This window comes from Mauremys mutica, chromosome 9 (genome assembly GCF_020497125.1).
Source record: "Mauremys mutica isolate MM-2020 ecotype Southern chromosome 9, ASM2049712v1, whole genome shotgun sequence".
Classification (NCBI taxonomy): Eukaryota; Metazoa; Chordata; order Testudines; family Geoemydidae; genus Mauremys; species Mauremys mutica.
Genome location: NC_059080.1, coordinates 54,474,875 through 54,496,030, shown reverse-complemented (window position 1 = coordinate 54,496,030; position 21,156 = coordinate 54,474,875). Strand labels below are relative to the sequence as shown.

At 53.0% G+C, this 21,156-nt stretch overlaps 2 protein-coding genes across 3 annotated transcripts in view; one reads left to right on the top strand and one right to left on the bottom strand.

The window, feature by feature from the left end:
* TRA2B (transformer 2 beta homolog) overlaps nt 1-1,080 on the bottom strand; it is a 35,361-nt gene extending 34,281 nt beyond the window's left edge. Inside the window, exon 1 of the mRNA XM_045029925.1 lies at nt 937-1,080. Coding sequence (XP_044885860.1) covers nt 937-972 — 36 coding nt within the window. The 5' untranslated portion in view covers nt 973-1,080. The remainder of the gene's footprint in view (nt 1-936) is intronic.
* LOC123377261 lies at nt 185-19,813 on the top strand. 2 transcript variants are annotated; one of them, XM_045029928.1, is made up of 2 exons: nt 185-1,118; nt 19,570-19,813. In XM_045029928.1, the coding sequence occupies exon 1, from the start codon at nt 191-193 to the stop codon at nt 947-949; it is 759 nt and encodes a 252-aa protein (XP_044885863.1). In that variant the 5' UTR covers nt 185-190; the 3' UTR covers nt 950-1,118; nt 19,570-19,813. The 2 variants fall into 2 exon arrangements, with proteins under 2 accessions (XP_044885863.1, XP_044885861.1); XM_045029926.1 differs by having other exon boundaries at nt 185-1,191.
* The last annotated feature ends 1,343 nt before the right edge of the window (nt 19,814-21,156 follow it).

The following is a 21,156-nucleotide window of genomic DNA, read 5'->3' as shown; positions in this document are numbered from 1 at the left end:
AATAGCAAGACAACATGGGCTCTACTGGCAGCATCAGTGCCTCCAGTAGTGAGCACAGGAACTGGAGCGTGGAGGCTTGAGTTCCAATCCCGTCTCCAGGGTGGCTGGAGTGGGACCGCGCCCACGTTAACGTCATCTAAATACCCCCATCCCTTACACGGAAACACCAATGCAGAGGAGAGAGAAGGCTATGGCCACGCTGGCTGCTCGGGCACCCGAACTACCAGCCCCTGAGATGCTCTGCGGCAGCGACTGCCGGCAGACAGGTGGCTACGCCCTGGGCAGCGCCGGGACAGGTGCTGGGCCGGAGGGGGCAGATGCCCTAGCCGAGCTCCGTGCTTCGCCAACGATTGACTCAGCGGCTTCAGGGCGAAGCCCGCTGAAGCTCTCCACTGCCACCACGTGCAGGAGACGCTGGGGAAGAGTGGGGCGGGGAGGGCGCTGGCCTGTGCGCCCCTGGCCGCGGAGTCTGCGCAAGGCACGTCCTGCTGAAGAGAAACTCGGGTCGCGCCCGCCAGCACACGGCCGTGCTTCCGGGGCTCGCCTGCCAGGCCTCCGGCCGCGAGCCCCCTGGGCACAGGACGCACTCGGCCTCTCGGCCATTTTGTCCCTTTGGCGGGTCACCCGCCCAAGATGGCGCCAGGAGGACTCACCATGGAGCACGCAACCGAGCAGCCAGAGTGTCCCCGCCTCCTCCATTAGCAGCCTGGCGGCCATTTTCCCGCGCCAACCCCAGCTAGCCCTAACGGACGGGCCTCCCAGCGCGCTCCCCGAGGAGGCTCGGCCGCGCTCCACGCCGCCCCCTGCCTGCGGGCTACAGGCCCGCCCCTGCCTCGCGGGGCCGTGGAGCGGCGCCCCAGGCCAGCTCCAGACGGGCCAGGCCGCGCTGCCGCTTTGGAGGCCCGGCCAGCTGTGCACTCAGGCTCCGTGTATTACCCGCTCGCCGTAGTTCTGCTCCCCGCTGTCGCTCATTGTTCCTCGAAGGCTGCCAGCAACCGTCGCACCAACCGCCACCACCGTCCGGCGCCAGCGCTCTCCACCACAGAACGGAAGTGACGTGCGTCCCTCCCTGGCTAGGCCCCGCCCGCTATGTGAGGCGGTCGTGAGTGACGCACCAGGTGACCTGAAACTCCCTCAGTGACTGGATGAGCCTAGCCCCTTCCCCCGCCTGCTCCTCCCCCCGGACTGAGGGTGAGACTAGCCCCTCCCCTCGCCTGCCATTCCCCCCCCCCGCCAGTATGGGGGGCTGTGTGTGTACTGGGAGGAGTATTTGGGGGGCTGGAGTGTATGTAGACTGGGAGGAGTATTGGGGGGGGTACTGAGGTGTGTGTGTACTGGGAGGGATATTTCGAGTGTGTGGGGAGGGTGCATGTGTACGGGGAGAAGTATTTGGAGGGTGCTGGGGGTGTGTACTGGGAGAGGTATTTGGGGTGTGGGAGGAGTGTATGTGTACTGGGAGAAGTATTTGGGGAGTGCTGGGGTGTTTGTACTGGGAGGGGTATTTGGTGGATGCTGGGGGTGTGCATGTAGTGGGATGGCTTATATGTGGGGTCCTGGCAGGAGTACCTACAGCCTCAATCTCAAGGTAGGGGGAAGTGTTGTGCTCCCTCTTGGGGTGGCATATAGCATGAATTGATGTTTCAGTGCCATAATTACAAATTCCCAGTGCACCTGACAATTTCTCAATGGATGCAGTTTAAAAGACTGGGATTTTAAACCCTGTCACCAGTAAGATATTGCCCGAACTAGTCATATTATCATGCTACATACAGAGAATACCTACTCTAACCAATCAGGAAAGGAATAATCAGTCATACATTTTTCAGGGATCAAATTAGTGTTTACTGAGGCCTGATTTACGCAACAGTATACGTGACAGTATTGTCAGTATAGCTATTTTGGTCAGGGGTGTGAAATAAACACACTCCCTAGCTGACAAAGGTGTACCCTCAGAGCCCTCTAATGTAGGTGCAACTTATAGCAGCAAAAGGCATTTTTCTATTGTCATGTTAACACCACCTCCTCGAATGATAATAGCGATGCTGACAGAAAAGTGCTGAATCATTAATTTTATTTCCAACAACTTGATTTTATGCTACCCAAATGCTAATATTTTCCCTCTTTTTACTCTCACCTTTCCATATTAGTTTAGTCAGGGAGGGGGTTAAACTAATAACAAAAGGATTGGGTAAAAAAAGGGAAGATATGAACACTTAACACAAAATTGAGATGTTGAGAACAAAATTAATCAAGGAACCAAAGGACACGAAGAGAAGAAATTCTTATATTGCTGTAGTGAGGCGGCCTGGCTCCCAGCCGCACCTGAGAGGGACGAGCCAGAACAGCCGCCTCAGTGGGCGGAGCCACTGCCATCTGTCCCCGCCCCCCTGGAAGTCAAGGGGCGGGACAGGAAGTATAAAGGCCCGGGCCCAGCGCTCAGTTGCACCCTGGCCGCTGGAGAGGACAGATGCTGGTGCCTGAGCTCCTGCTGAACCAAGCCTTCCCCGAGCCCGGTACCCAGAAGAGGACTGGCCGAACCTTCCCCGAGCCCGGTACCCAGAGGAGGACTGGTCGAGCCTGCCCCGAGCCCGGTACCCAGAGGAGGAGTCAAGCCCACCCGTGCACCTGTCTCCTGAGGAGCCCATGCTGGTGGACCCCCCCTGCCGAAGCTCCGATGATACAGGTACCAACATAGGGGGAGATTGGAAGTGGCCCGGGGATAGCTGACCCCAGTCTGGCTGTAGCCGACACTGAGCCTATGTCAGTGTGTTGCGGCCAGGATCCCCACTGACTGCAGTGGATCCCCGCCGCTGCTAGGGCCCCGGGCCGGGACACAGTGGAGTGGGTGGGCCTGTGTCCCCCCTGCCACCCCACTCATGGGTGGCAGTCTCCCCCTCACCCCCAACGCTCAGGCTTAGAAGCCCGGACTTACCTGTTGCTGCCCCGCCCTGAGTTAGGGCTTGGGCTTGATACACTGAACTGCTGCTCAGCCCTGCCTGAGGGTCTGAGCCCTGTACCTGTTGCTGCCCTGCCCTGAGCTAGGGCTTGGGCTTGATACACTGAACTGCTGCTCACCCCTGCCTGAGGGTCTGAGCCCTGTACCTGTTGCTGCCCCGCCCTGAGTTAGGGCTTGGGCTTGATACACTGAACTGCTGCTCAGCCCTGCCTGAGGGTCTGAGCCCTGTACCTGTTGCTGCCCCGCCCTGAGCTAGGGCTTGGGCTTGATACACTGAACTACTGTTTGTTTGCTCAGACCCTGCCTGAGGGTCTGAGCCCAGGACTACTGCCTGTTGCCCTGCCCTGGTCTAGGGCATTGATTGTAAGACTCAGCCTCCTGTAGTGAGGCGGCCTGGTTCCCAGGCGCCCGGAAGGCAAGAGCGACCCCTCACCTGACAATGGGACCTGCACACGGACCCTTACACGTGGCACCTGACCAGGGACCCTTGCCCAGATATCTGGGCACGGGCCCTCGACCCTTCTGAGAGGGGATTTGGGGGGGAGCGGACCCCACCCCAAGACATGGATTTGTCTCAGCTCTTCGCCTTCCTGACCGAAAGCCAGGAACGACAGCAGGCGGCCCAGCTCCGGCAACAGCAAGAGCAGCAGACCGCTCAACAACAGCAACAGCAGCAGCTGGTTGAACAGCTGGGAGCCCAGCAGCACCAGTTGATGCAAGACCTGGCCACACGACATCAGGACTTCCAGAGGGAATGCCTCCACCAGTTGGCCGCGGCACTGCCCTGGCCCACGGAGCCCCAGCCAGGGTGCTCTGAGGGGGCACCACGGCCGAACCCACCCATCCGGCTGACCAAGATGAGCCCCAGCGATGACCCAGAGGCCTTCCTGGTAACGTTCGAGCGGGTCGCCGTCGTCACGGGTTGGGCTCCGCACCAGTGGGCGTCCCTCTTGGCCCCGTACCTAACGGGGACCGCCCAGATGGTCTACCGGGGCCTGTCTACAGAGGCCGCCCAAGATTACCACCAGGTAAAAGTGGCGATTCTGGACGCCCTGGACGTGAGCCCGGAGACCTTTCGCCAGCGGTTTAGGGGCTTAACCTACCCCACAGGGGGCCGGCCCCGGATGGTGGCCCAGGAACTACGGGAGACATGTAAGCGGTGGCTGCAACCTGAGACCCGAACACCCGAGGAACTCACGGAGCAAATAGTGTTGGAGCAGTTCCTCCATATACTTCCGCCACGAGGGAGAGCCTGGGTCCTCCGCCATTGGCCCTCGACGCTGGCAACTGCCGTCTCCTTAATGGAGAACTTTCTGGCGGCGGAGGCCCCCGTGGCCCCGACCCCGCGAGTCGCCACCCCTGGGGTGGGTCGCCCCACTCCTGAGAGGAGGGCCCCCCTGGCCCAGACGGACTCCCGAGAGCCCCCCCAGGGGCCCGAGCCCCGAGGCCGACCCCCAGAGGCCCTGGTGCGACCCGCGCCCACCTTGCCTCCCGTAAAGCGGGGGACCACGCGGGACTCTCTGGGAGGAGCTGCAGGAAGACGTCCCCAGCCAGGCCGAGCTGACCTGGGACCCAGCTTCTCCTGCGGGGAGTATGGACACCTACGCCGGGACTGCCCGACGATGGAGTGCCACTTCGGCCAAGTTTACTCCGGGGAAGGCCGCGCCCGGCGTCCCCAGGCCGCCAGAATCACGGTGCCCGTGGTCCTGGAGGGGTCCCCAACGGTGGCTCTCATTGATTCCGGCTGCGGTCAGACGCTGGTCCGCCAGAGCTTGGGGCCCCGGGCCGATCCCCACCTGGGAGCAATCTGGTTGCAATGCATCCACGGGCATACTCGGCCATACCCCAGTGCTCAGGCCCAGCTAACAATAGAAGGGGTCACCCGACTGATCGTAGTGGGCCTCGCCCCGCGCCTGGCGTACCCAGTGATCCTGGGCCGCGACTGGCCCAAGTTTTCGGAGGTCCTCCGTCGCCACGCCGGGGAATGCCCGAGGATCATGCCGGCCTGGGAAGGAGAGCTGCCAGAGGCCCTAGAGGGCGAGGAGGAAACGTCCGAATCCCCCGAGCAGCTGAACGAGTCAGAGGACTCCCCTTCAGGGACCCTAGAGGGCCCCCCACTTCAGACGGACTTCGCGACCAGCGGGCCGACCCCAACCTCAAGCGGGCGTATGACCAGGTGGCCGTCGTCGACGGCACCATCATAGACTCTCGCCAGGCCACCCAATGGCCCCACTTCGAGTTACGGCAGGAACGCCTGTACCGGGTGGAGAAGGACCCCCGGACAGGCGAGCTTCAGACCCAGCTTCTCGTTCCCCAGTGTCACCGACGAGCCGTCATGAAGCTAGCCCATGACGTCCCGGCAGCTGGACACCTCGGCCAGGAGAAAACGTTGTCCCGGATTTTGACGCGCTTCTTTTGGCCTGGCGTGCATCAGGAGGTTCGGACTTACTGCCGGTCCTGCCCTGACTGCCAGTTGGCTGCGCCAGCCCAGACCCCGAAGGCAACATTGATTCCCATGCCATTGATTGAAACCCCCTTCGAGCAGGTGGCCATGGACTTGGTAGGCCCGCTCCCCTAGAGCACGGCCGGCTTCCAGTATATACTGGTCCTGCTGGACTATGCTACCCGGTTCCCCGAGGCGGTACCCCTCCGGACGATCACGGCCCGTAGCATCGCCAACGAGCTCGTGAAAATCTTTGCCCGCGTCGGGTTGCCCCGAGAAATCCTTACGGATCAGGGTACCAACTTCACCGCTCGACTATTACGGCAGGTGTGTGAAGTCCTAGGGATTAAGCAGCTGCATATGTCCATTTACCATCCGCAGACCGATGGGCTGGTCGAACGCTTTAATCGGACCCTGAAGAGCATGCTACGAAAGTTTCCCCCAGACGACCTCCGACGCTGGGACCAGTTACTACCCCCACTGCTCCTGGCGATCTGGGAGGTCCCGCAGTCTTCCACGAAGTTCTCCCCATTTGAGTTACTATACGGCCGACGGCCCCGAGGCCTCCTGGACCTGATGCGAGAGACATGGGAACAAGCCCCGTCCCCTGCCCAAGGCCTCTTGAAATACGTGCTGCAGCTTCAGGAGCGCCTGGCCCAGGCCGGGGCCCTCGCCCAGGCCGGGGCCCTCGCCCGCGGGAATCTGAAAGACGCCCAGGAGTCTCAGGCACAAACCTACAATCGCGGGGCGCAGACTTGCGAATTCCAACCCGGGGACCGGGTCCTACTCCTCCTCCCGTCTAGCGAATCAAAGATTCTGGCCTGGTGGCAAGGGCCATATGAGGTGATCTGACGGGTCGGGCCAGTCACGTATGAAATCTACCAGCCCGACCGGCGGAAAAAGAAGCAACACTACCACGTAAACCTTCTGAAACCATGGCGGGAGCGAGAGGGGCTGTTGATTACCCCCTACCCGCCGGAACCTGAGCTGGGCCCCCAGGTGGCCGAACCAGTGGACTCCGAAGGCCCCCAGCTCGGACCGACCCTGACGACAGAGCAACTTAAACAAACCCAGTCTCTTTTTTTATTGGCATTCCCCCACACCTTCACAACCCATCCGGGGTGCACCACTCTTGTCCAGCATTCCATCCAGACAGAGCCAGGCATGGTAATCCGAGGTGCAGCCAGGCCTTTGCCCTACCACATGCGGCCGATCGTCGAGGAAGAGGTACGAGCCATGTTGGACTTAGGGGTCATCGAACCAGCCCAGAGTGAATGGCGCAGTCCAATCGTCCTAGTCCCCAAGCAGATGGCAGCAGATGGTTCTGCATTGATTTCAGGCGTGTCAACGCCATCTCAAAGTTCGATGCGTACCTGATGCCCCGAGTAGATGAGTTGCTCGGCCGGTTGGGAGAAGCCCGGTACATCACTCTCTGGATCTGAGCAAGGGGTATTGGCAGATCCCCCTCGAACCGGCCTCCCGGGAGAAGACCGCTTTCGCCACCCCCATGGGCCTGTACCAATTCACCAGAATGCCCTTCGGCCTCCATGGGGCCCCGGCCACATTTCAGCGGCTGATGGACCGCCTCCTCCAGCCCCACCAGGACTATGCCACCGCATATGTGGATGACGTCGTCATTTATAGCCGTCAATGGGAGGATCACCTCAACCAGGTGGCCGCAGTCCTGAGGTCTCTGCGGGCTGCCGGGCTGACAGCCAACCCAAAGAAATGTCGAATCGGGTGGCAAGAAATGAACTACCTGGGATATACCGTCGGCAATGGACTGGTAAAACCTCTCATAGGGAAGGTTCAGGCTATTGCCAACTACCAAGCACCAGGCACGCCAATTCCTGGGGCTGGCTGGCTACTACTGACGTTTCATCCCCCGGTTCGTGACCATCGCAGCCCCCTTGACCGGATTGCTGGCCAAGGACAGTCCCCGACAGATATGGTGGACCCAGGAGTGCAACGCGGCATTCCAGGCCCTCAAGGACAGCCTCTGCCGCGAACCCGTCCTCCGCAGCCCTGATTTTGATCGGGCCTTTATCCTCCAGACCAACGCCTCGGAGGCGGGACTCAGCGCGGTCCTCTCCCAAGAGGTCGATGGGGAAGAACACCCGGTCATCCATATCAGCCGGAAACTATTCCCCAGGGAGAAGAACTACGCGGTGGTGGAGAAAGAGGCTCTCGCTATAAAATGGGCGTGCGACGCCCTCCGGTATTATCTCCTGGGAGCCCCGTTCACACTAGTTACAGACCACGCCGCGCTCCAATGGTTGGCCCGGATGAAAGACCACAACATGAGGCTGCAGAGGTGGTACCTAGCGCTACAGCCTTATGCCTTTACGGTCCTCCACAGAGCTGGGAAGCACCACGCGAATGCGGACTTTCTTTCCCGGCTGGGAGGCATGGACGGATCCAGCCCTGCTGCACGGGAGCTGGACTTGCGTGGTGGGGGGTGTCAGGTGCGGCTGGGAGCCAGGCCACCTCACTAGAGGGACGAGCCAGAACAGCCGCCTCAGTGGGCGGAGCCACCGCCACCTGTCCCCACCCCCCTGAAGTCAAGGGGCAGGACAGGAAGTATAAAGGCCCGGGCCCAGTGCTCAGTTGCGCCCCGGCCGCTGGAGAGGACAGACGCTGGTGCCCGAGCTCCTGCTGAACCAAGCCTGCCCCGAGCCCGGTACCCAGAGGAGGACTGGCTGAGCCTGCCCCAAGCCCGGTACTCAGAGGAGGAGTCGAGCCCACCCGTGCACCCGTCTCCTGAGGAGCCCATGCTGGTGGACCCCCCCTGCCGAAGCTCCGACGATGCAGGTACCAACGGAGGGGGAGATTGGAAGTGGCCCGGGGATAGCTGACCCTAGTCTGGCTGTAGCCGACACTGAGCCTATGTCAGTGTGTTGTGGCCAGGATCCCCACTGACTGCAGCGGATCCACGCCGCTGCTAGGGCCCTGGGCCGGGACACAGTGGAGTGGGTGGGCCTGTGTCTCCCCTGCCACCCCACTCATGGGTGGCAGTCTCCCCCTCACCCCCAACGCTCAGGCTTAGAAGCCCAGACTTACCTGTTGCTGCCCCGCCCTGAGTTATAAACTGAACTACTGTTTGTTTGCTCAGCCCCTGCCTGAGGGTCTGAGCCCAGGACTACTGCCTGTTGCCCCGCCCTGGTCTAGGGCATTGATTGTAAGACTGAACTGCTACTCAGCCTCCTGTAGTGAGGCGGCCTGGTTCCCAGGCGCCTGGAAGGCAAGAGCGACCCCTCACCTGACATGGGGACCCGCACACGGACCCTTACAATTGCCTATACATTAATGGCAAGAACCTGGGTAACAAGCAGGAAGAACTAGAATTGCTCTTTTATGAATATCAATTGGGATGTTGGAATCAGTGGTTATAACCTATTGAAGAAGGATCAAGTGGGCAAAAAGGGATGGGGAGTGGCACTATGTCAAAAATGGCATTACCTGTTTCCAGGTCACTGAACGCAGAAGAAAATTATCTTGAATGCTAATGGATCAAAGTCCCAACAGATAAAACACAAGAAGGGGTATTAGTTGGTGTCTGCTACACACAACCAAATCACGCTAGGGAACAGGATGAGCGGCTCCTGACGTACCTATCTACAATGTGAAGGAAAAAAATGCTTTGTAATTATGGGGGACTTCAATCTGAGTGACATATGCTGGAAGTCTCATGCTGCCAATACTGAAACATCCTTGGAGTGTCTAAACATTATACATGACAATTTTCTAACGCAAATAGTATTGCAAACAATATGGGGCAATTCTATATTTGGCCTTGTCCTAACAGATACAAAGGAACTGATCACAGAACTAAAAATGAATGATAGGTTAGGTACAAGTGATCATGACTTGATCACATTTATAATGAGTAAGTAGAATAAAGTTCAGACCAATAATACATATACTGGGTGCTTTAAGGGGGCTAATTTAGTAGAATCAGAGAAATGTAGGCCTGGAAGAGACCTTAATAAGCCATCTGGTCCAGTGCTTGGCATTGAGGCAGGACTAAGTATTAGCTAGACCATTTCACAAAGCTGAAAACAATTATGGACCATATCAGCTGGAGGAAGAATTTAATCAGAAAAATATAAATGATAATTGGGAATCATTTAAGAACACCTTATTAGATGCTCAATAAACCACAATTTCATGATCGAGGGAGAAGGCTATGCAGTGACGGCAACTGTATATAACACACACACACACACACACACACACACACACACACACACACACACACACACACACACACACACACACACACTGGAATGAAGGGGAAATTGATAGTAATGAATATAAATTAGAAATTGTAGTCTAAGGGATGCCAATGGACACAAGAAGAACTCTATGGCCAGCACAGTTAATGACAATTAGAAAGAGTTTTTAAATCCTGACAATGGTATTGGTCCTTTACTAGATGGAAGTGGTAGAACTATCAATAATAATGCAGAAAAGGCAGAAGTGTTCAATAAATATTTATTTCTTTTCTGTAATTGCAAAAAAAGCAGCTGATGCAATCTCATCACATGGTGATGATAAAAGTCTTTCCATTCCACTAGTATATCTGAAGGATGTTAAACAGAGGCTACTACAGTTAGACATTTTTAAATCAGATGGTCCACATAGCTCTTTTAAAACTCTTGGATGCAAATTAAAGCTGAGGAACTCGCTGGACCATTAATGTTGGTTTTCAATGTCTGGTTAAGTTCCAGATGGCTGAAAGATAGCTAATGTTGTTCCAATTTTTAAAAAAGGGTAAACGGGATGACCTGGGTAATTATAGTCCTGTTGACCTGACACTGATCCCAGGCAAGACAATGAAGAGGCTGACATGGGACTCAATTAATTATGAACTAAGGGGGCTAATTAATTAATGCAAATCAATATGGGTTAATGGAAAATAGATCTTGTCAAAGTATGAGGGGTAGCTGTGTTAGTCTGTATCCACAAAAACAACGGAGTCTGGTGGCACCTTAAAGACTAACAGATTTATTTGGGCATAAGCTTTCGTGGATAAAAAACCCACTTCTTCAGATGCATGGAGTGAAAATTACAGATACAGGCATAAATATATATTGGCAAATGAAGAGAAGGGAGTTACTTTACAAGTGGAGAACCAATGCTGAAGGCCAATTTAGTCAGGGTGGATGTGGTCCACTCCCAATAATTGATGAGGAGGTGTCAATACCAAGAGAGGGAAAATTGCTTTTGTAGTAAGCCAGCCACTTCCAGTCCCTATTGAAGACCAAATTGATGGTGTTAAGTTTGCAAATGAGTTGTAGCTCTGCAGTTTCTCTTTGAAGTCTGTTTTTGAAGTTTTTTTGTGGAAGAATGGCTACTTTTAAATCTGTTATTGAGTGTCCAGGGAGATTGAAGTGTTCTCTTACTGACTTTTGTAGGTTACCTTTCCTGATGTCTGATTTGTGTCCATTTATCCTTTTATGTAGAGACTGTCCGGTTTGGCCAGTGTACATGGCAGAGGGGAATTGCTGGCACATGATGGCATATATCACATTAGTAGATGTGCAAGTGAATGAGCCTCTGATGGTGTGGCTAGTGTGGTTGGGTCCTATGACAGTGTCGCTAGAGTAGATATGGGGACAGAGAAGGCAACCGGGTTTGTTACAGGGATTAGTTCCTGGGATAGTGTTTCTGTGGTGTGGTGTGTAGTTACTGGTGAGTATTTGCTTCAGGCTAGGGGGCTTTCTGTAAGCGAGGACTGGCCTGTCCCCTCAAGGCCTGTGAGAGTTGAGGATCGTTTTCCAGAATAGGTTGTAGATCGTTGATGATGTGCTGGAGAGGTTTTAACTGGGGGCTGTATGTGATGCTAGGACATCACAAAAGAGCCATGGAAGCCCAGAGGTTAGCCCAACAAGCTGCTCAAGAAGAGAGGCAGCAAGCCCTGGAATAAAAAGACAGAGAAATACTGGCCCAAATTGAAACCCAGAAGCATGAACTGGCTGTAATGGAGTGGAAGAGACAGAACCCTTCAGCAGCTGGCTCCACTGCCCCAAAAATCCATAAATGAGTGATTATGCCCACAGTATGATGAATCTAGTGATATTGCTGAATATTGCATCACTTTTGAAAGACTGTGCACTCTCCATGCAATTCCTGAAGATCAAAAGATGACCACTTTGGTTGCAAAATTGACTGGGAGAGCTCTGGACAGATTCAATAAGATGCCTATTGCTGATGCTTCAAACTATGGTAAATTTAAGGAACTGGTTTTGAAACAGTTTTGGATTACACCTGAAACCTACAGGGTTAAATTCAGGAATCTTAAGAGGGGGTCTGGATTAAGTAATTAAGAGGGGAGTTTTGGAGGAGCCGTAGGGAATGGCGTGAGAAGCCGAGCACCAGGGCCAGGAGACCTGTGGCGGAACGCAGAGCTTGCTACGTCTGCAAGCGGTATGGACTTTTAAAAAGGGATTGTCCCTACTGGGATGGGGGCAGGGCACCTCAGAGAAGGGAAAGAGGCAAGTCCCTTAAACTAGGGTTTCTCAAACAGGGGCCGCCCCTTGTGTAGGGAAAGCCCCTGGTGGGCCGGGCCGGTGTGTTTACCTGCCCCGTCCGCAGGTCTGGCCGATTGCGGCTCCCACTGGCCGCAGATCACTGCTCTGGGCCAATGGGAGCTGCTGGAAACGGAGAAGCCATTATGAGAGATCCCCTAGCTACCACCTGAGCTGGAACAAGGGCTGTACCAGGGAAAAGGATTATGCCCAGACTAGGAAGGCATCCAGTCTTTGAAAGAAACTTATTGAAACATCTCTGAGGGTGAGATTTTTATCTGTATTCAGTTTTATTACTGTACTAGGCTTAGACTTACATGTTTTGTTTTATTTTGCTTGGTAATTCATTTTGTTCTGTCTGTTACTACTTGGAATCACTTAAATCCTACTTTTTGTATTTAATAAAATCACTTTACTTATTAATTAACCCAGAGTACATATTAATACCTGGGGGGACGGAGACGGCTGTGCATATCTCTCTATCAGTGTTCTAGAGGGTGAACTATTTATGAGTTTACCCTGTATAAGCTTTATACAGGGTAAAACGGATTTATTTGGGGTTTGGACCCCATTGAGAGTTGGGCATCTGAGTGTTAAAGACACTTTCAGTTAAGTCTACAGCTTTGGGGCACATGGTTCAGATCCTGGCTCTGTGTTGGAGCAGGTTGGCATGTCTGGCTCAACAAGACAGGGTGCTGGAGTCCCAAGCTGGCAGGGAAAGCAGGGGCAGAAGTAGTCTTGGCACATCAGTTGGCAGCCCCCAGAGGGTTTCTGTGATCCAACCCGTCACACTAGGCTCAAAGGGAGCAGGAGACAAAACCCCCCCGTCAGGGCTGATTCCATAATCTGACACTTTGAGTGTAGAAGGTGGGGGCCCGCAAGGATTCTAAAAATTCATACTGGCCACTCCAGGCTTGTATTAAACTCCCAAGGTTACAGCTTTTCCCTGACCTTGGATGGGTAGATGCTGCCACCACCCAAGTGCAGAACCCCTTTGAGATCCCAGGAGGGCACACTTGGGAATTTCTTTCTGTGGGGTACCCTCAAGCCTTTTCACCCCCACCCCAGGGAAGAGCTGAGAAGGGGGGGGGGAAATCAGCTGTTGCCACCAGCTAATTAAACAACATGTGCACAAACCTCTTAAGACACAAATCCAATTCTGTTCTTAAAGGTAAATTTTATTAATTAAAAAAGAAAATACAGCAGGAATTTAGGCATTTGCTAGATTTTAAAAACAAAACAAACAGACAAAACCTACAAGGATTAAGCATCATGATAGCTTTCTTGAGGTCCAGCTTAAAGGTTACAAGCAAAACAAAAAGCACCTGGGGTTAGCACAGAGGAATCCACAAACCAGAATGACATAAAAGGAATAAGCCTAATTGTGTCTTCCTAGACATTTCCTGATCTACTTACCTATCTGGAGGGTTTAAATGAGTAGTTTCTAGGTATGATACTGATGATTTTTTTTTATACCTGGCCCAAGCTCTTACAGCAAAGCTCTGTTCTGTCTGCCTCTCCTTGGAGAACAACAAAAAACAGACAAAAGGGGAGTCTTGTTTCAATTTTAAAAAGTTTTAGCCTTCCCATTGGCTCTTTTGGCCAGGTGCCCACTTACTTCCTTTTACCTATGCATAGCAGTGAGATGTAACCCTTTACAGGTAGGTCAATTAGAGAACAGCTACTAAGTGGGATTTTATAGCTACTGGCTGGCTGGGTGTCCACAAAAGGGAGCACCCCCCCACTTATCAAAACCCCACAGGCCAGGTCTACACTTAAAAGTTACACCGACATAGCTACACTGGTTAGAGGTGTGGAAAAAAACCACACCATGACCGATGTAGCTACACTGGCCTTACCCCCTATGTAGACAAAACTCTGTCAACAGAGGAATGCTTGTTTGGGGTGGTGGAGTTCTACCCTGATGGAAAACCCTCTTCTATTGGTGCAGGCTGTATCTATACTGCGCGGTTATGCTGGCAGAGCTTCGGTGCCTGTATAGTCTCTGTAAACATAGCCTCAGTCTGCGCAGTCTCTCAGTTATTTGGTTCCTTTGTATACCCGCACCCAGTTGGACAGAATGCCCAGTGGAATTCTCTGCCCACACCCACAGTACGAGTTTCTGGGCAGACGTCATTATTCCTTGTTTTAGATATGGCCCCTTAACTGTCTCTTCCAGCTATCCTGAATGAAGGGTGCGTTCCCACTCAACAGTTTCAACAACATTTTAACTCAACCCGTAACAAGCTTTAACCCAGCCATAACAACATTCATTAGTGAGATGGCAACAACAATTGTAGGTAGCTGGGCTGCATGATCGCAGATCAAATTCACTGTCAATGTGATCCACGTAATGAAAGCATTTCACTTGTGACTGAAGCCATCTGAATCCAGCCCTCCAGTGGATGTATCCCAGCAAATGCAGTGTAGCTCTCTACCCTGGTGGCTACAGCACATAAAGTGTTTGAGTCTGCTACTGCCCCTGCGTTAATGGATCAGGTCTTTAGCAGTAGAGGCCCAGATTTTTAGTTCTAGACTTCAATCCCTGTGGATGATTTGTCCAGGGGTGTCGTTCCACAGAAAGGATAGTCTTTGTATTAAAACAGCACCACTGAGCATACCTTCCACTTTCCCACTCGCAATACCCAGCGCCAGCAGGTACCCCCTCACGCCTGCTGCGTAGCCCTCATGTATTGGACATGCTCAGAATGGCTCAGTGGCCAGAGTACTGCTGACTGGCTTGGGCTTTGCCTGAGACCTGTGACCAGGGATGTGAGGTCAATTGCTCTAGTGAGGTGGTGAAAGGGGACCTGAGTGATGAGAAGATACTGGAAAGGAATTTAGGAAGAGCCTTCATAGCAGCAAACTTCTGGGGCCATAATACAAAAGGGAGGAAATGAATCAGGTATGGAGCAGAAATTGCTTTGGCCTCTTCTCCTAGTGCTTAGCATTTGCTTTCCATTCTTGAGTCATTGGGATGGGATTATTTGCTGCCCTAGACTAGTGGGGAAAGTGGGATCGCTTTGATACCCCTTTGTCTGGAGCCTACATGTGAGAGGGCCCCTGTATGGATAGTGCTTTCTTTTAAGCCTCAGAACTTGTCCTATTCGCTTGACACTTGGTTCCTTTGCTGAGCAACCTTTGGTGATGTTATGTTCACAGCATACAGACAGAGAATTAGAATAAAATATTCCTGCTGGGAGGCTGTAGCATATATATATATATCACACACACACACACACGTTAGCAGCAGCAAGGGGCAGGTTCAGTATCTAGGGGTTCCTTTTCAATAACACAATGCAAAACTGGCTTGGGCCCCCACCCAGTGACCTAGGACAATTACATACCACCCCCCTGGGCGCCTCTAAGAGGCAATACTTCCCCTCTTGCAAGCACAGAATCCGAGTGTAGCAAAAGCCTTTTAATAAAGGAGGGAAACAATGCAGCGTTATATGGGGAAACACCACAAACGGGATTCATAACACAAACCATGAGCAGAAGACCACTCCCAAGTAAGCTTGGCAGTGTCCTTTCCACTCAGGGTCTTAAGTCCAGCAACCCAAAAGTCACCCCACCCATGGTTTTTGCCCTTGCTCAGTGCAGCCCCAGAGTGGTTTTTGAGTCCAGCAACCCAACTGTCACCCCACCCACAGTTTCTTTGTCCTTGGTCAGTGCAGCCCAAGTTCAGAAGTTCACCTGCAGAGTTTACCTCCCAGCCTGAGCGGAAGGGTGGGGGAGAGGGGTGTATGGGGACACCTTACATGCTTCGTCGATAGTCCATTGCCATGCCTCTCCACGGGGTTCTGCTGCAGTCTTCACCGCCGGCCACACCCCTCCACCAGCTGTCCTGCTTGCAGCTCACCAACTTGTCTTCAGGCTCTCCCCCTCACTTAACACAGCTCTCAGTGATTTCAGCTCTTTAGTGATTTCAGCTGTTAGCAGGGGAGCCTCAGTGCTGGTGCACTCAGAACCACTAGCCCAAAGTAGGTCTAATGCTTAGACCGGTGGTCCCCAATGCGGTGCCCGCGGGGGCATCTTAATGCGCCCGTGTCCTGGACCCCGGGAGAGCACCCGCCAAAATGCCACCGAATTTCAGCGGCATTTCAGCAGGGACACCTCTCGATGACGCCGCTTGCCGTCGACAAGCGGCATCATCGAGAGGTGTCGCCGCCGAAATGCTGCCGAAATTTGGTGGCATTTCGGCGGGTGCTCCACCGCCGCAATGGTCCTTCGTCTGGCGCCTGCCAGACTAAAAGGTTAGGGACCACTGGCTTAGACCTAGGAATCAGTGATTTCAGTTCTGCGGCACCTAACATGACTCCTAACTGAGTCAAAATTAGCTCTCATTACACCATGGAGAGAGGAGAGGTCAAAGTGCTGTGTTGTTGTGTTTCATTGTGGATCGCAGGTAATCCCTGTGTGGGTGGAGGGGGGATGCTATGTCTCTGCCCCTTGGCCTGCTCACTCCCCCATTCCCCATGCAGACCCTGGAGCATGGAGCACCCACAGGGGGTGCAGGCTCCCCTCCATGATGCAATCCCTGTGCAGCTCTGGGGTGCACACTCCTCACTTGGGCAATCTCCCAGGAAAAGTTTGTCTGAGTAACTGAATCAAAACTGAACCAGGAACGTTTGATTTGACCCTTACTGAATACTTCCCAGCAGCCCCTAGGAGAACTGAATCTTAGGCCCTTTTGCTGGGTTGGGGTTGTAGCCAGAGCGTACTAGAGCATCCCTAAGGTGGATTTTTCACACCCTTGAGCACCGTGGGTATGCTGACTTAAGTTTTAAGTGTAGACCTGCCCTCAGACTTGCAATGTCAAATGCATGAAGGAAATGTGAAAGACCAATACCCCCCTTGCAGGCTGCCTCACTGCATCAGAAAGAAATTAGAATGGAAGAGACAAAGTCCATTTTGCAGTTCATCTTTTATATGCGGTGGCTTCCATGTTGCTGGCTGAGCTTTGCTCTTTCACAGTCAGAGGCACTTTTAAAATGCGCTATGCACCATTGAAATAAATCCCTAAGGAAACCGGGCTTTAATTTTCCCCATGGGAGGGTCTGTGAGGATATTGAATTGCTTGGGTAGTTCTGGCCCGGGCCCTGCAGGGATGGAAGCCTATGTGCCTAGCATTGCCTTTGGGGGCAGAACTGTCCCCAGAGATGGTGAAGATCAAGACAGTGGTCTCCAACACCTTCCATTCTCTGGAGAGTTTGACTAGGAAAGCTCTGAAGTGCTGATAGCAATTTGCAGACATCATGTGTTACCTTTGGGTGGGCTAGTCCAGTGACTCTCAACCTTTTCAGAGTACTGTACCCCTTTCAGGAGTCTGATTTGTCTTGCATACCCTCGAGTTTCACCTCACTTAAAAACTACTTGCTTACAAATCAGACATAAAAATACAAAAAGTGTCACAGCACACTAGTACTAAAAAATTACTTACTTTCTCACTTTTACCATAAAATTATAAAATAAATAGATTAGAATATAAATATTGTACTTACATCAGTGTATAGAGCAATATAAACACGTCATTGTCGGTATGAAATTTTAGTTTGTACTGACTTTGCCTAGTTTTACAAAAAGCACTAGCAAATATCTAGATGAGTTGATGTCCCCCCTGGAAGACCTCTGTGTACCCCCAGGGTTACACATATCCCTGGTTGAGAACCACTGGGCTAGAGTTCACTTCATTGCCCTTCTCCAGTGCCTAAAAACTCCAACTCCCACAGAAAAAGCACCTGGAGACCCAGAGTTCAGTCTCTAAGAATTTTCAGTAAGGATCACACACAGTCAACCTCCCCACATTCAAGTCCCAAAAAGAACAAAAGGAATGAACTTAATTCTTAGTTGAGCTAAAGAGTGTTAGAACTGAAGCTAAATGGCCACAAGGTGGTGTCATACCCCCAAAAATGAAGCTGGGCTGCAACTCACTCCACTGCGCTAGCCAGAGGCTAGTCTCACAGAGCAGGTCCCACACCCCTGGTCCCCAGTCTTCATTTCCTTGGGGCCTAGAATGCCTCCAGAGTTGCTGGCTCTCGCCCACATGGGCCTCCAGCATCTACCCTCTCATTGATCCCACCAAGCAGACCCTGGGAATCGTTGGAAGGGTTCTGGAAGAGAATGGGCTGCTCCGCAGGAGACTGGGGCTCATGTCAGTGCAGGACACTCAGCTTCCAAGTCCGTGAGTTAGCCAAGGAAGAGGAGGGTTAAGATTTAACTTTCCACCACAGTGTCTGCCAGCTGACCCTCCTGGAGATGCTCCCCTAGAGCCCAGCCGTGCTAGAACTAGCATGTGTGGGACCCAGAGCAGCACGGTGCTGATACCCTGCCCACCCTCCACTGCGTCTGAGGGTACATCTACACTGCAATTAAAGAGCTGGGGTACAGCCACGGCTGGCACAGGCTCACAGGACTTAACAATTCCTGTGTAGACATTCCAGCTCAGGGACCCTCTCCCCTCCAGCCTGAGTCTGAATGTCGACACTGCAGTTTTATAGCCAGCCTGAGCCCTATGAGCCTGAGTCAGCTGACCTGGTCAGCCACGGGTCTTTGTGGTTTAGACATACCTCAAGCAGCTGGTAGGGCAGACATTGCCTGTTCGGGCAGATATCGAAATGAACCCGATAAGACCTAGCTGTGAGGGGTGGGGGGCGGAGGGGAGGCTGGGAATTTGCCCTGGCAGTATGCAATGTTGTAGGAGGAGTCTCAGGGTGGTCCACACTGCACACTAAGTCCAGGCTCTGACTCCTTCCATACACACACAAATCAGTCTGACTTGGGTCAGCAAGCACCAGATCCTAGGACCTTGCTGAGGGGTGGGTCAGAGCTCGAGTCCTGCAGTGACTCAGGCCCAAGACCTGTCATTTTGCAGTGAGGTCACAGCTCCAGCTGCAGAAGGGCTGAAGTCAGAAGGGCTGCGTAGTGCAGTATGGATGTGTTAGCACGGCTGTGAGATCTGGGTCCAGCAACTGCCAATCCAGGTTTACAACATAGTGTGAACGCTCAACTGTGGGCTTGGAAACACCATGTCCATGAGCTGGGGGCCCACCACAGTCCTGTGTTTGCTATGTGTGTAGCCCTCCCTCGAGAGTGACAGGAGGGCACGGCCCAGAACTTCGATTGTAAATTAAAATGTGCAGGCCCAGAATCCCCTTTCTGCCTCCATTTCATTGTGAAGGATGAGTGCATGCACCCTGCTCTGAGTCGCTTGGGACGGTGAATTGCCCCTTGCCCCGCAAAGCTGTCCACCCCTCTGCCCTGCCTTGCCCACTGGGTGCAAGCACTGCCATCCCTCCCAGGTTCTTTCCACAGGCCAGGGAGCATGCTGGCCTGGGGGTGGAAGGATGGCAGCAAGAAGGATGTTCTAATAGAACCCAGTCCTGAAAGGTGCTGAGCACCCTTAGCTCCCATTGACTTTAATGAGATGAGGACACACTTCCCCTGGCAGGGCCAAGCCCAGGCAGAATAAGCTCCCGCAGTAAAACAGCCTGCATGCAATATCCCAGGGCACAGTGACGCTCTCTCCTGGGTCCCCAGACTGTAACTATTTGAGGGTGTAATAAACCCCAGGGTAAAAATCACAGCCTTAAGCTTGAATGACAGCATTTCCCCTTCTCATCCCCTCTCCCCCTTTTCAGATCTCCCCAGAAGCGTAGGAGAAGCCGGGCTTTCTGAGCGCTGAGGACCTGGTGTTTGGCTTCTGGCAGAGGAGGCCAGACCGGGATCTTACAGTGATCCACCAGCTCAACCTCCCAGTCAACAGTTTTGACCAGTTCATGGCAGCAAACAAAGGAGTCCTAGAACCACCAGTCTGGCTCCCACAGAGCAGGACTCATGGTGGCATCATGCAGTCAGCTGTGCTGTGAATTAAAAAGCAGCTGGCATGTTATAAACTTTGTTTTCCCAGTTTAACATTTACTCTGTCTATTTGGCTAGTGTCCATTGGGCCAGCTCATAGAGATGAGCCCCCTGAGAAGAGCTGGAGGAACACATCCGCAAGCAGTGTTTGCAGTCTAAAGTTGCTATTTTTTCTACACCAACAATCCCTGCTTACATTTACTGTGGTCCGTGTGGGTGCCTGGTGGTGCTGCTCAGAGGGGAGCTCCAAAAGGGCCAGAGGCTGTGTGTCTAGGCCACATTTCCCTAGTTTGCGTATGAGAATGTCATGTGACATGCAGAGGTTGGCATCAACCAAGGCTCAGCCCTGCTTCATACCTGAAGCTGGCTAAGCTGCCAGTGGAAGGGGTGGGCCATGCAGTACAAGGAAGTCCCTCAGGCCACTGCTCAAGTGGGTCCACAGTCCTGGACCATCTAGACTTAAGGAACTAAACTCAGCAGCAGCTGTTTCTTGTGCTTCCACCACACTCTCCTCTGATCTACACTTTTCTTCAAGAATGTGCATGGTTACATCCATTTGAGATGGAGATATGGATGCTGCAGTAACTGCCAGGTCACCTGCACTCTGACTAACTGGAAGATCAGGCATCTCCTCACCACTCACATCCTCACTGGGGCCGGAAAGCTCACCGTGAACTTTTGTGTCTATGTATCTCAGGAGAGCTCCTTCCTGCTTAGATAGAAAAGCTTCCTTTGCTTGCTTTCTTTTACTGAAGGCTGCCCCAGAGGGGCGTTTTCTTCTTTCACTCATGACTGCTGTTGTGTGCCAGCTATAGTAGCTATCAACACTCAATTTAAGGGGAGAAATAAGCAGGCTGGTAGCCGGGCCTGAGTGAGGGAAGATATCAGCGTCTTAAGGGCCTAACTGGCTCCTACTACTTCAGTTTACTGCCTGTTCTCCTCAAGTGGGTTCAGGGAAGCAGCAGGAAACAAGAAGCTCCCTGAGAAGCTGGTGTTAATCAGTCCAGACTCCTGAGGGTGCTAGAGAGGTTCCTCCTCCTCTCTCTCCCAGCAGCTCCTGCTGCTTTCTATTATTTCCTCTCACCTTTTCTCCTGTCTGTCAGTTATGTCTCTTGTGCCCTCCTTCCTCCAGCACAGCACTCCAGCTTCTCTGTGCATCTAGAGCAGAGAGAATACATATGCACCAGCAGCAGACACAATTTTCTACACTCGGGGTCCTAGTGGTGCCCCCCGACAGTCTGGCACCTGAGGCGGCTGCCTCTGTTCGCCTCATGGTAAGGTCAGCCCTGCAAATCACTGGAGCAGAATGGGATGTTACGGTACAGCTTTATTTTGTCTCAGTACTATGGTAATTAACAAACAGCATA

What these genes read in the sequence shown, in the direction of transcription:
- LOC123377261 (XM_045029928.1), top strand. Translation starts at nt 191, where the DNA reads ATGGCCACGCTGGCTGCTCGGGCACCCGAACTACCAGCCCCTGAGATG.